Source organism: Ascaphus truei, chromosome 10 (genome assembly GCF_040206685.1).
Source record: "Ascaphus truei isolate aAscTru1 chromosome 10, aAscTru1.hap1, whole genome shotgun sequence".
Taxonomy (NCBI): domain Eukaryota; kingdom Metazoa; phylum Chordata; class Amphibia; order Anura; family Ascaphidae; genus Ascaphus; species Ascaphus truei.
The window spans coordinates 34642186-34656792 of NC_134492.1; the positions used below are offsets into that span (position 1 = coordinate 34642186).

At 45.6% G+C, this 14607-nt stretch overlaps 1 protein-coding gene across 11 annotated transcripts in view; it reads left to right on the forward strand.

Annotated features, from left to right (window-relative positions):
* CEP350 (centrosomal protein 350) overlaps positions 1 to 14607 on the forward strand; it is a 63434-nt gene that overhangs the window by 10441 nt on the left and 38386 nt on the right. For 10 of the 11 annotated variants that reach the window (XR_012804086.1, XR_012804084.1, XR_012804091.1 and 7 more), the window contains exons 10-26: positions 826 to 1451; positions 2114 to 2235; positions 2967 to 3946; positions 4023 to 4173; positions 8067 to 8209; positions 9383 to 9560; positions 9744 to 9877; positions 9982 to 10145; positions 10227 to 10337; positions 10644 to 10721; positions 10881 to 10978; positions 11136 to 11213; positions 11609 to 11757; positions 11940 to 12088; positions 12178 to 12362; positions 12680 to 12767; positions 12848 to 12994. Coding sequence is in view for 1 of the 11 variants with exons in the window: in XM_075616524.1 (XP_075472639.1) it covers positions 826 to 1451; positions 2114 to 2235; positions 2967 to 3946; positions 4023 to 4173; positions 8067 to 8209; positions 9383 to 9560; positions 9744 to 9877; positions 9982 to 10145; positions 10227 to 10337; positions 10644 to 10721; positions 10881 to 10978; positions 11136 to 11213; positions 11609 to 11757; positions 11940 to 12088; positions 12178 to 12362; positions 12680 to 12767; positions 12848 to 12994 (3581 nt within the window). In the remaining 10 variants the exon portion in view is untranslated. The remainder of the gene's footprint in view (positions 1 to 825; positions 1452 to 2113; positions 2236 to 2966; positions 3947 to 4022; positions 4174 to 8066; positions 8210 to 9382; positions 9561 to 9743; positions 9878 to 9981; positions 10146 to 10226; positions 10338 to 10643; positions 10722 to 10880; positions 10979 to 11135; positions 11214 to 11608; positions 11758 to 11939; positions 12089 to 12177; positions 12363 to 12679; positions 12768 to 12847; positions 12995 to 14607) is intronic. The other variant, XR_012804092.1, reaches the window with a different exon arrangement.

The following is a 14607-nucleotide window of genomic DNA, read 5'->3' on the forward strand; positions in this document are numbered from 1 at the left end:
TATGACTTTTGGGTGTGAGAGAGATGCGCAGATTAGTTAGTCCATTTGCATATTTAATGCCCGTAAATAAAAATATTGAGAATAATTATTGAAGTCATTGTATGTTTTTTTTATACTTGTTAAAATGTACCATTTTAACCAGCCTCGGTAAATCAGCCCTAGTCCACGCAACTTGGAACTTCATGGTTTCATAATAGATGAGGTTGAAAAAAGACGCATGTACATTGCGTTCCACTCATGTTAAATTGATGCAGCATTTTTGCTTAGTTGGTTTTTAGTCCCAAATAAAAGCAATATGTATTGTTAGTCAGGCTCTTTGCTTAAATAAACAATGAAACATATTGTAAACACACACAGTGCTAGCAGAGCAGGTACATGAGCACAGACTTTATTGCAGCTCCTCTGTGGGGGAGATGCATCGATGCAAAGGTAACGTTTTGGGGGTAATTGCTCCATTATTTGCTCTCTAGCTTTGTTGGCAAAGCTTCTTACATCTGGTGCAGATAGTTAATCAGAAAAGTTTATGCCATATCGGACCCAGTATAGTATATAAAAGGAGAAACAATGGAGCAAGATTGGTTAAGAACTAGATACCTCCCATTATAATATTTCCATATGTAAACTCCTATTGACACTCCTCATTGCAAGCTAGTGCACACTGGAACAAAGTGTTCTAATGCAATTTGCGCAAAGAGGCATAAAATGAGCATTTCTCTTTGCCTCCGAAATTGCAATGATACAGTTCTTCCTATGTCTCCAAGTTGGGCTCTACATATAGTATCTCATCGTTTGTGTAACACAAAGTCCTGTCTCCTTGTTCTACAGCCAGTTCCTCGGAACGCTCCGAATCAGGTCATCACGTTGATAAGTCTCACAGAGGCCCAACTCACAGCACAAACAGCGTGAACGGTAACAACACAAAGCCGCATGTACCTCTGGATGATCACATGGAATCTGCAGAAGTGAAGAAGGACTTCTTGCCCTTGGAGATTCGCGGCATCTTGGATGACTTGCAGCTGGATAGTGGAATTGATGTGCCAAAGCAGACACGAAGCAGAAGCCACAGCCCAACCAAAAGGAAGCCTGAGAAAGGACATGTTGCTGAAGAGCCCCAGATCTCCTCAAAGAGGAGGCACTATGATACAGAGCAGGTCCGACTCTACATCCTGCGCCAGCAAGAAGAGAGGAAGAAGAGGCAGAGCGAGGAAAGAAAGGCTCAGCGCCAAGCTGAGGAGCAAAAGACCAAGCGGCTGCGGGAGCTGTATCAGAAACAGAAAGAAGCTTTTGGCAAAGCTAGGAGTGTGAGTCCTTGTCAGCGGCTGCAGGACAGAGAAGCACAGGAGCCTATTTTCAACCAATCTTTGGAGCCAAACTTGCACCAGCCACAGGAGACCCACCCCAGAGCGCTGCCTGGACAGGCCTGGCCTGATCCCACTGCACAAGAAAAGCAAGTAGGTTGACTCTTGTACAGCATCCATTTGGGGGGCATGTACAGATACACCATCTGTTTATATGTATACATACCTCCAACAACCCTTTTAAAATCCATGGGCAGCTGGCCAGGCGAGACTTCCTCACATGCTTATCCTGACCCACTCATCTTCTGTACTCCAATAATATCCCACTGCTGTGTTAGAAAAAGTGGGCTCATTTGATTCTACATTGTCCGTTAAATTGAGATGTTTCCACCGAAGAATTCTATATGAAAAAAATGCACATGGTATACATAAATATGCTTTATATATGTATAAAAGTATGAACTATTATAACTTTGTGTAGGTTTACTATGTTTGTAGTATCTAATAAGCGGAAAACTGCTATTATGAACTCTGTCACCAGTTGTGACATGTAAAAACAACTTAATGATTACGACAAGATGTGTTGAAAATACCATTCTTGCCCTCTAAAGTACTGAACCCCTGAAACCAAAATGATTACTAAACTGAAACATAGGACCCAAATATATCTACTCCATAATTGATTGACTCCCAAATCATTGCTTGTATGCTGCAATTTCATCAGCAAATATGAGCCCTATGTGTGCTCACACTTTAATATCAATAATAAATGCATGCCCTCCTATAATACATCTGTCTCATCTGTCCCCGATCAGTTCAAACCTATGTATCAGCCTTCTGGGGAATCGGACAAAGAGAACAAGGGTCAGGAGCGACCTCCCAGCGCCTCTTCCAGCAGCGACCTGTCCCTTTCAGAACCTCTGCAGCCTCTTCTCAGGTGAGGCTCAGCTGTTCTAAATCTCATTTGTTTTACCAGCATGTTGTACCTTAGACAAGTTGCTTGCATCAACATTTTTTCCTGCACAGTTTCTATGTTTCTCTTCATAAGAAACATACATTATTTAGCATATTTTTTAGAATGTTAATCTGCAGTAGAAGTGTAATATCGGATTTGTTTGCATGTATCTATATTTCTTTTATTAACTTTCTGTGAACCTTGTTTAAACCTTTTTGTATTGAACAAAATTAGGCAGAATTTTCCTTATTTTGTTCAATCCTTAAGCTAAAATAATTGAGATGCAAATCGTTTATTAAATAATAATTTGTTTATATTCAAATAAAATCTTATGAATCACAGTTCTGGTATATGTTTTGCTCTTGCTAAGGGGTATGTTTTATGTGAGTTGTGATGCATTTTAGTGCACCAACATGATTTCATCATAGATTAAATTATGTTGTGCAGAGAGTTTGCAACATCAAGGACCTCTTCTTAAGGTACTGATTTAAGAATACTCTTTCTATACATGAAGTGTGTAAGCGTTCAAACACTTTGTAAACTATGATTTAATCTATGAAGAACTCTTGTATTGGCCTATTATCCAGGCTCGCAACCTACAATAAATCTACTCACGGTTTTATATAAATATTGTGTCCATAGATGGCTCTGGGCAAGAGTGCAGTTTCTCTCTGTTCCAGCAGTATTTTTGAAGCACCTTTGTGTGTTTGCAGGAGTGACCTTGTGGACACATTCTGTCGACAGACAGACAGGCTGACCCCAAGGGTCCCATTACCTCAATCTCTGAGTCAGGCACCAGGGGGGGCAGGAATCTCCTCTAAGCACCTCACCTTTCCTAAGGACTTTGAATCTTTGCTCAACCCCAGGAAAAGTACCACCAATGTGATTCCCGAGGCCCACAAGACGGTTGTCCAAGGAAAGCCAACCAGCAACAATTTCCGGAGCAAGCTGGATCGCATTGAGGCTCTAAAGGCCACAGCGGTATCCTTGTCCACCAGAATTGAGAGTGAGGCCAAAAAGTTAGCTGAGGGATCACTAACCTATCAGTCCACATGGAGCACTGATCCTGGGCCTCAAGCAAAGAACGCCTGGAAGAAGCCTGACAGCCCTCCTGAGCGAGAGGGTGGAGAAGATGCATACTCATCCAGGATCCAGAAGATGCTGGGCACATGTACAAGTCACTTCTCCCAGGAGAATCTTCCTGGGGCCAACAACCTCTACAAGAGACTTCCTGATGAATTTCACCCTCATACCGCCACCTCAGGCGGTAGATGTGAGGTCAGAGGGGAGGAAAGACCATCCACACAAAGAGATGGATACGGAAGGCCATCTGAAATACCCAATACCCAGTATGGACAGGACAACAAAACCAGCCCCTCTCACAACTCCAGCACCAGCTCCATCAGTGAGGGGCCCCTACTGAGTGAAGGGAGCCTGTCTGAGGGAGAGGGAGTCCCTAGCCGAGGATCCCCTCTTAACCCAGCAGAAGCATTGAAAACGAAGGAGTTTTGTATCGGGGAGACAAAACCCTTTGAGCCAATTGCTGAATTCCAGAGAGAGGCTGATAACTACCAACCACTACCAGCCTCGAGTATCGGGTCCCAAGTCAAAGGTCCCTGGGAAGAGCTGGCAAAGGGAAGTCCACACAGTGTCATCAATATCTTCACTAAATCATACCAGCTGTATGGGAAAGGTGAGGGCTGCTTTGTGTGCGAGTGGTATGTCATTTGCTCTCTCAACTACACGAATTGAATGTGTTTCTCACTCAGGGCTGGATGGACGATTAGAGGAGAGATCACCAGAGCTGCAGCCTCTTTATGCTGCCACCAGTCCCCGAGACAGCATCTCCTATGCAGACGACTTCAACTCATCCACAATCAGTGAGGCTGCAACTGACACGCCGACAGTTCTGCAACCAAGGTGAGATCCCTGTGACTTTACTTACATTCCTTACTGACCAATAAACTGCAGAATCTGCTCTGCCTTGCGCCTTATACTATTTGAAGACACTTGGTAAGTGTGACGATAGCCTGTCACAGGTATTAAAGGTTACACAAATCACTGGGTTGAACTGAACGAGTCTTAGATATAATAAAGTATATTTATTCCTTTGGATAGGTGAACACACGAATAATACAGTAACAAACAAGAAGTACACTTACTTTGGGGATGGGGAATGAGAAGTATGAAGCATAGCAATTCTCTCGCAATCAGGTAGCATTCAGATGATATCAGAAGAACAAGGATAAAGGGTGAAAAACAGTTTATAAACCTTTTGTGCCCTATCCTTAACATTGAGTACCGTGGATTGGTTTTCAATTACCTCTAGCCACTCGTTAACGTGGGAACACTTTTTGACACACGCCCCCCTGCTAGTTGGTACATGCGCAGTAGAGCTCTGGGGTCTCATTTCTATAACCCCTCCTCTACATCAGGAATGCCAGCTAGTCTACCAGTTTGGGGTCCTGGCAGGATATTCTTTGTTGTGAGGTGTGAAATGGAACACTTGAAGACTGCTCTGGTTTGAGTAATCTCCGCCCTCATGCAAACAGTGGAGGTGACAAAATCCTTTGAAACATACTTAAGTCCTAGACATTGGGTCGCCTTTCTAGCCATATGCTACCCTGGTATGTAAAGGAATTTCCTCTGGGTTTTACCCATACCTTGGAACACCGTATGATAGATAAAACATGAACATATTAAAATATCCGGTTCCGTTGGGTCCAGCAGGTCCAAACTTCCCAGTTCTCAATGCCGGAACTGAGACACCCTATGGTCCAATTTGCGACTTGCTACAACCTACGGGACCGGAGATACACAAATACACTTAAAACCGTTTCACATATTAATGCACAAATCTCCGCTGTAAATTAAATCACGTTTTTTCACTAAATCCCCATTGAAAACAACGGGCTTCGCCGCCATAGACTTTCAATGGCAAACCACCACCGTTGGCGGCTATGGGAATCCCCGCCATAGACTTTCAACGGGGCGACGCTGCCGTTGAAGTCAATGATGTTTTTCCGCCGTAGCCGGTCAATGGGGTTTGGCCGCCATTGGAGTCTATGGAAAAAGTCCCGAACTTTCAAGGGGGTCCATACTCTGTCGGGTTGGTCCAAGAGGGTCAAGGATGGTTCTGCAGCGATGCCGGAGCAGTGGCTACAGATACCCCAAACCCCGATCCTCCGATCCTCTGGGCCCTCCGGAACCGGAGCTATGGATTACCAAATTTCAGCTTTTGACACTTAGCCGTTTTCCTGAGCCGGTTCTTCCGCCGCCATTGGAACCTATGGCGCGGCCCGCTCTTATCGGGGGTCCAGGATACGGGGACCCGGTTGTGGTCGAGTGGGGGAAGGTCTAGGGACTAGGGACAGAAAGAATTTTATTTCTAGGTGCCCTAGAACTGTTTATTCCCACGCCACTTGTCGTTGAACTTGACTTGTAAGTGATCAAAGCTCTCCTATTGAAAATGTATCCGCTTTGCGGTTAAGCGGTTTGGACGGCAGCCAACTCGTTCCTGGAAAGCTCTTTCGAGGATTTCTCCATTGAAGTCAATGGGCCCATTGACTTACAATGGGAAACCGCCGCTTTCCCTCTCGGACGCCATCTGCTGGTCTTCTCCGGAAACAGGACTCAACAGCAAGATTCACCATTGAAATACATGGAGTCCCAATAGCTGCCTATGGGAGCCTGCAAAATGGTGCCTGAAAAGGCGGGGAAATTACACAAAGGGCTATAATCACTATACAACTATTAACCCTTGTGCTCCCGAGTGGATCCTAGTGTGTGTGTGATGCAGACACTAATCAAACCAGATGTTACAATAAAACGGGGGACCAGGGGAATACACATTTACATGTCATAACAGGGGTAAAATCACCGTCCTGGACCTCAGCCCAGTTAACCCCTTGTCTCCCTGGTGAGGTCAGGGGATGGCCAAATGGGGTGTAACCCCTTTAATCCCGGGCCACCCCCTTTCTCCTTCTACAGTAAGTAGTGCAGGAATAGTTTTGTGGGTGGGGATGCGGTACATACATTATATACCACAGGAACGGAAAAATACCGTCCGCCTAACTTTTCTGTGCTGGCGCTAGTAGGGCTGACTGACTTGTCAGGACTGAGACCGGCAAGAACGTGCTGATTTCTACCTTACAGGTCTGCCAGCACTGCGCAGCTTAAGTCTGGTGGGGGTGGGCGGCAAAGCATAATGTAGGACTATGTCCCTGCAATTACCTTGTGGGAGGGGAGCGAGGTGAAGCCAGGGGATGGATGGGGAGGAGTTTATCCGAGTCTGTCCGTGGTGACTGCCACTGTGTGTGAGCGTGACACCGAGCTGTCGGTGGTTGTTCTGGGTTGCCCCTAAGTATTTTATATTTGTATCCTCCCCTGCATTACCATAATGTAAACATGTATAAACCTTGGACAGGGGTGTGAAAGCTGGACTGCATTACCATCCGCACCCCTAGTTCCAGCCCCCTTGTCCTTTGTCATGTGGGTGGATATATAACACCATAGCCGTTTCCAGTATATTGCCCGGTTTGTGTGTGGTAGTACAACTGAAGAACATCAAGCGTATGATAGCGACTTGTGATGGCAAAAGTGTTAAGGGTACAGCACTGCTTGAGAATAAAGTACCATGCTGCAATATGGGACAGGACAGTATATATGTCTATGCTTCTGCTTGGCAAACAGAGACAAACCCATTATCCTAAACCCCAACCTCCATACACCATTAAGGATTGGACGACAGAGAAGCCCAATGCTACATCCAACATGACAGAAATACACAGTAAAATACTTATATATTCTCTTGAAATAGGGTCATTTAGTTTAACCCTTTGGCCAAAGCGTTGTAAGCTTGCGAGCCACGTCAAGGCAGACACCTGTTTGCAAGTCCTAACACTACCAGATAAAATACTAATATACCTCTATTAGGATTCAAATTCTCATTTACCTCTATTAGGAGGGAGAAAGACCACAGTGGGTCTATATCCAGCAGAATGAGGAACTTGCAAACTAGGGAAGTGGGGAGGGGCAGGCTTAAAACCTGGGAAGGAGGAGCCACTAACCTCCACCAGCTGGAACAGCTGAGAATGGGTTAACAAAACACAGAACCCCAGCAAGCTCTTTTTGGAAACCCCTGAGCCCCCACAATATATATATATATATATATATATATATGTGTATGTATGTATGTATGTATGTATATGTGTCAAAATGGAGTGCTATTGAGCGTGGCATATGTATAGAACAGACGACAGAGAAGCCCAATGCTACATCCAACATGACAGAATTAAGGATTCCCTGATGTAGGGACGGAGCGTTCTGTTGGTAATTACCATGGGTGAGAGGGAAGCTGAGGCAGTCTAATACACAAAATAAACATTCCATTTATGGAGATCCTTTGTATCCACCAACAGTTCAGGTTTTCAGGGTATCCCAGCTTCAGCACAGGTTGCTCAATCAAAGAGCTCAGTCTTTGACCGAGCCTCTGATTGAACCACCTGTGCTGAAGATGGGATATCCTGAAACCTGACCTGTTGTGAAGGGGCTTGAGGATGGGAGTTGAGCACAATTGAGATAAATAACTTTGTGGGTGTATTCCAGATGTAACCACCAAGGGGCACTGTGATCCATACAAATGTAAGGAAGTTAGAGATTAAGTACAAGGTAGTACACGAGTTGTATAGAGAGCAGGAATAAAGTGCCTTTTGAAATGTCTTTGTGAGGTGGTGTTGAATGTCTGTGTATTATTTTGTGTGTATATGGAAAGAACTAAATTACTTGTTTGGTGATGGTCTTTTCCTCCCCAGTGTGGACACCAGTGCTTCCAGTGTTAAGGAGGAGCTTCCCATTATGAATTCTGGAAGTGAGGTGATGTCCCCACATTCCTCAGGAGCTTGTTCTGCAGCCTCATCCCCTGCATCTTCTAGCTCTCAGAGAGGAAACAAGCAAAGTAAGTGTAAAACCAACCAACGTAGCTCCCTGCTCATAATCTGACTTTGTAGTACAGTAAACAAAGAAGCCCCAATGCACATACAATAAGACTAATTTTAGTTCATCTCTCTATGTTTTGTCTTGTAAGTGTGGGTCATTTAGTTAAAGTTCTGAGCTTGCTAAGATTGTGTATGTCTAATTGTGAGCTTGTAGTGCCAGAACGGCTGTCCTTGTGTATGTCCCATTCCCAGGTCTAGCTGAGTATGTAAAACAGTATTGTTTGGAAGAGAGCAGCCAATCAAAGGTTTTTGTAGTGGAATTAGACTTGGTTACTTAGGAAATTAAATAGAAAGGACGTTTGTGGTCCTGAAAGCTAGCACTGTTTTAACCAAGATTTCGCTGCCCAGGAACACTTAGATCCTTATATCTAAATTTGATATTGATATTTACAGCTAGTGTAGTGCTATACATGAGCAAGAATTTACTTTCGAAGAAGGGTTGAACAGGTTTGGCAGGTGGGCACTTACTCTGTAGATGTGCTTAAAAGAAGTCCTATTTTATATATCGATAACCATATTTATTTCAATTGCCAATCCTGACCAAAATATGTGAAGGGTGGGTTCTTTTGGATACATTCTCAAGAGCATGCCACCGCACCAAAGGAAAACATAATAAACAGGGCATCTTACTTTACATGCTTACATTGTCTAATGCAGGAGTGGCTAACTCCAGTTCTCAAGGTCTGGTTTTAAGGATTTCCCTTTATAGGCCTGGTTTTAAGTCAACAACAGACCTGTTGGTGGCCCTTGAGGACTGGAGTTGGCCACCTCTGGTCTAAAGAGTGTTTAGGATTAGGGATGTCTGCTGTTGTGTTTTTGTTGTCGGAATAGATGGTCACAATGCAATGGTACTTCTGTGGCAATTGTGACATTCGGTAAGCTGGCTAACCTAGCCTCTCATTCTGCTGATTTACATATTTTGCATTTCAACTTCTGCCGACCAGTAGTTTATTAGCAGGACTGTATCATATCCCTGTTCTGCCAGACTACTTTTAGGAGGCTTCCTGTTCTCTAATCAATTGTTTATCATGCATGGGATGCTTTTTCTGCCCTACAGAATGGAGGTTTGCTCTCTTCCCATTATACAGCCATGAGTGGGCTTTTGATCTATTTTTTATTTATTTTTGTTCTAGGAAAATTAATGCAGAACAGTGCCCAACTTCCTCTGGAGCATGACCAAAACTCTTCAGGCTCTGAACATAAAGGCCAGGGGAGCAAACCTGCTCAAGCTATGTCTCCTGGAAGGGAACGTTCTGCTGGCTCTGATACCGACAGCACAATGGGAGATCTTTCTTCTCGCTCCATGGCAAGGTATGAGGTTCACATTATTATGTACATACCTTTTTAAGACCCACTAACCAAATACAGAACCCTCGTCACAATACCTGTTAGACATTGAGCTGGAACATAGCATTGGCAAGGTTTAGCTGCAGTGTTTGAGTGAGGGGACAATTTACAACCTTCTCACCAATCTGCTTGTTTCTTACCTGCCAGTCTCTTGTCTGACTCTGGAAGAGCTTTAAGGAGTCACCACTCTAGCGCCAAGGACACAGGAGGACGAGTCCCAACACCACCCGGACAATTCACAACAGCAGTTCCAGGACCACAGCCCCCAGGTTTAGGGCAAGGTATGGGGATAGTCCTTACTTTCTGATGCATACCAAAGCTGGGTATGATAAGGGAGTGGAAATGTTGAGTCCTCGCACCGTTAGTAACTCCTTATCCTTCGCAGGGTCCATTCGTTTTTCTCCTGCGGGGCTGCAGCAGCGCATGTCGGCAGAGCTGAACTATTTGAGCGCTATGGAGGAGTCCATGCGGCAACTGTATGATGTGGAACGTGCACGCGGGATTTCGCTGGCTCAGCAAGAAACCGTTTCACTGGCACAGATCCTGAAGGTACATACCACTTTCTTACCTGAGGGTCAAGGCTGGATGCTCGCCCATCATCTCATCACGTCATTCTCTTGGCCTCTACAGGCACAGCAGCAACGCCATGAGCAAAACATGGCAACACTGAGACTACAGGCAGAGCAAGAGGCCCAGGCAAGTTTGCGGCAACTGGAAGAGGCCCGTCAGAAATCGGCACAGGTAACGAGGGAGCAGAGGTGCAACAAATAGGGAGGCTTAATTAATGCAAGAGTTTTCATTTAGGTACATGGGAGCAACATAGGCATAGTTGGGAATGCAGAAACTGCTGTCAGTAAAGAGATTTTGGGGAGCTGTTAGTGAAATTGTCAAAAGACAACAGGGGGGGAAATGACTGCAGCGCGTATGAGAGCCTTCCAGGTAATGGTAATCTTGATGCATGGCTGATGTAAATGTCCCTTTGTACATGTTATCTCTCGTCATTCTGTTTCTGGGTAACCGAGCATCCTCCTCACTTATTGTGCACAGACGCAGGCAGAAATGCTGCAGCGGTTCCAGAAGACATCAGAGACACCGACTCCACCGAGAGCACACCGCATACAAGAGGTTAGCAGAGCCAGGGAATTGGTAGATGTTAAAAAGGCAGCCTTGTGTGGGCAATCGTACTAGGTCCCCTTGGTGCTGAGAGGATGGAACTGTGGGTCCAGGCATATGGAAGATGGATAAATGAAGCTCTCATGCATAGTATTACTTGTCTCTCTTTAGGATGTGGATCGTGGTTATCTCTCTCCAGCCAGCTCAGATCCTATTGTGACCTCTGTCATTGATCAACAGAAGCGCCAGCAATGGCCTCATGGGAGCAGGTATTACAGCTCCCCACGCTGCCTCAATTTACTTTCAAAACCAGCCCATGGCTCTCATTTTCAAATACCAACTGCGGATGCACACCACCACCACCACCACCCCCCTCAAATCTGTGTTCATCGGGCACTGTCCTCACTTTTTTTTTTTTCTGTGCAGGAAAAAAGGACCTCACTCTGTGTCCCCCTCCTCCCAACCTACCAGCAGTGCCTCCAGCTTCAGAGAGCATCCACACAGGTATGGAGATGCAAATGCCGGGATTCATTAACTTCTGACTCGCATTATTGCACCGTGACCCTTTGTTAACCTGCATTGACTTGAATGGCAGTTGATGTTGAAATGGTGCGATAACCCCTATGGGCAACTAGTGAATCTCCTCTTCCCCCTCTCTCCCCCTCCCAATGTGTTGCTGTTTGGTCACTTTTCAGTTTGAGTGGAGATGCCACAGTGTGGGTCACTCATTTTTGGGGGGTTTGGTATCTGTGTTTGATGTAGGGAAGGGTTGTGCAACTCTGTGGCTTACATTTGGAAAAGGGGATTTTTATTCAGGGGTTCACTCTTTGGCAGGAGTTGTAGAGGTTGGTGGGTGTTTCCGTTTATCGGTTTCACACTCATCTTGGGTTGTCTTTTAGCAGCAGCGGTCATGACAGCCCACCAGCTCCCTCTGTCATGGATGTGACCTTAAATCACAGTGAGCTGGAGGAAAGCATTGCAGAGGAGCTGGTATCTCCGGGAAGGTTCTCACTAACAGAAGACAGCACCCCAACCTTGGAAGAGAAAGGTGAGGGCAAGAGGGAGAGCTTCTCTTAATCTCTTTGCTGCCAGAGAGATTCTCCATGCAAAGCTCTGGTAGCAAATGGATTGAACTGGTGAAACAATTGGGAGGAGCTTTGTATATGGTTCGTTAAATGTAGAGGACCTACAAACTTCTCTGACGAGCACTGATCCTTTGTCCTTCCACAGGTACAAGCTCAGCACTTCCTGTGGATGAAGAGGGGATAGAGGAGCTATCTTTTCGCTCACTGCTTCCCTCTGAGGCCCACCGCCGGGGCAGCCTAGAGCGACAGCGCAGCCAGAGGCACGAATCCGATGAGGAGAGCACCCCTGACAAAGTAAGATTGAGTGATAATCGCTGGGCAGGGCTGACTTCAATGTGTCTTTGCAACGAGTAGATGACTCTCCCATCATGGTTCTCCCACAGGAGTTGAGCGGCCCGTTTTCAAGCGGACAGGACAGTTTCTGGCGCTTTACTATGGAGATGGTGCAGCAATACATGCAGGAAGGGGAGATGCGCTCAACTCACCAGGCTGCCCTCCTCCGTCTGCGGCAAAGAGCACTCAAAGATAAGACCAAGGCAGAACTTGCTTGGCTGGAACACCAAAAGAGGTAAAGAGGAGCCCTGTATAAATAGGTCTCTGGTAGGTGGTGGTGTTGGGTATTCTGTGGCTTACACACATGATGGATTTATGTGTATAATAGACTGTGCCCGTTGCATAGTACGCGTGCGTAGGCTGTCCTGTACGTGGGAGGTGATGTGGGAAAAGCGGAGATGTTTCACCCTGTTTTTAGGAGAGCGGTATGTTGTTAAGCAGCCCGTAATGTAACCAGGACTTGTGTTGTGTGGACAATACCCTGTATGTAGGATTTCTGTGTTTTTGTTGTCAGTTGGGGTCTGATCTAATTGTTTTTTTTTTCTCTTACAGGCGACTGAGGGACAAGGGGGAGGATGATAAGATGCCTCCTCTGAGGAAGCGTCAGCGTGGCCTCTTACTGAGGCTGCAGCAGGAACAGGTATATTTGTGCTTGCGTTTTGGGGCCGGGATTATAATGAGGGGGTCGAGTCCACTCTGACACCGAAATTCTGTCCCCAGGCGGAAATAAAACGTCTCCAGGAAGCAAACAAGGCGGCTCGTAGGGAGAGACAGCTTATCCTGAAACAACAAGAGGAAATCCAACGCATCCAGAACAGCACCCTGAGACTTCAGGAGAAGCTGAAATCTGCAGAAAGTGGGCAGCTGGTGAGAGGGCTTTACCACTTCCTGCATTCATCACATTACAGATGGGTTTAAATTGGAAACGTGCGCTCTTTCTCTAAGATTGGGGCAGGAGGCTGTATAGGGAAAGGTATTACCCACAGAAACCCTAACGCAATTTTATATATCATTGGCAAAACCTCACCTAGAATATTGTCTGTTTCTGGATAGCACATCTCCATGAGGTCATTAGCAAACGCCGTTAAAGCGATTTTTAAAGAGACAGCGTTCAGCATATACACACTGGAAGAGAGGGAAGATATAGTAGAGACTTTCCTATGCCACACATGTATGAAAGTACTAGCGTTATCATGGGAAATGTGATGGAAGGAACGGCCGCATAAGAAATGTAGAATAGGTTAAAGAGGTAATCCCGCCTGCTCATTTTTTGTTAATTTTTTTTTTTTTAACCTCTGGGTCCTCCAGAGAAGAACTAAGTTATTTTGTAGCTCCATGGTCCACCCAGGTTCTCAAGATACTTCCCAGTTTAATTGTCTGTGTTAAAGCTCAAAAGGATTGCCCAAACTCACGGGTCCTATGGGCCAATAGAAAGCCGCAGCATCGTAGGCTGGACGAGGTTAGTATAAGACGAGAATAAACTAGCGCAAAACATAAAAACTCACAAATATATATTGAAAACGAGAGGACAAAAGAAGGGTAAAGAGAGAAAATATATAGTGTAGTAATTTTTTTTTTTTTTGTGCAAATTCTGTGATTTTAAAATAAAATGGTAAGTGTTGCACTCGCATGAAATCCTATAATATAGGTCTTGATTCATAAGGTGAATCTCTTTTGTTGTCACAGGAATTATATAGGCGAAAACAGAATACACAGAGCAATATGTAAAGTATAACTTTACATTTTGGTTAAGGTGGTTACAAATGTATACAATGTATCTGTTATTTAAAGCATTGAATGAAATCTTTGTAAAAGAACTATTGTGTAGTGCTGTGTCTCTGCTCACGTGTGCCCGCCTCGATGTTGGCATCTGACGTCACTTTCGGTCCGTCGTGTCTCATCCGGGTTCTCACCGAGTCAGAGGGCCCCTGAGGAAGCGAGTTTATCTTCTGAAACGCATGGAGTGAGGACTGGGAATGACCAGTAAGATATGCAGCGAGTGAGAGACTCTGAAAGACTCCCGTGAGAACCCGGATGAGACGCGAAGGACCGGAAGTTACATCAGACGTCAACATCGAGGCGGATACAAATGAGCGTTATTTTACACAGATTTAATTAAATGCTGCTAAGCATGGGGTGCGCAAACTGGGGGGTAGGAGATTTTTTCTGGGGAGGTGTGGGCGGTTGCAGAGGCCCCACGCTCTTCCCCAAGGCATTTAAATTAAATGTGGGGGATCGCGTGAGGCCCCTGCAACACTTCACTTACTGGGATTCAGCCGACTGATGCGTCGCCATGGCGTCAAATGACGTTGCGGTGCCATGTGACGTCACGCGTCAAATGATGCCGCAGGTCATGTGACGTCACATGACCCGCAGTGTCATTAGACGTGGATGTAAGGTAGGCCGGGGGGGGGGGGGGCGCGAGAGCCGGGGCAGGAAAGACAGGGGGGCGCAGCAGCAAAAGTTTGCGCTCCCCTGCT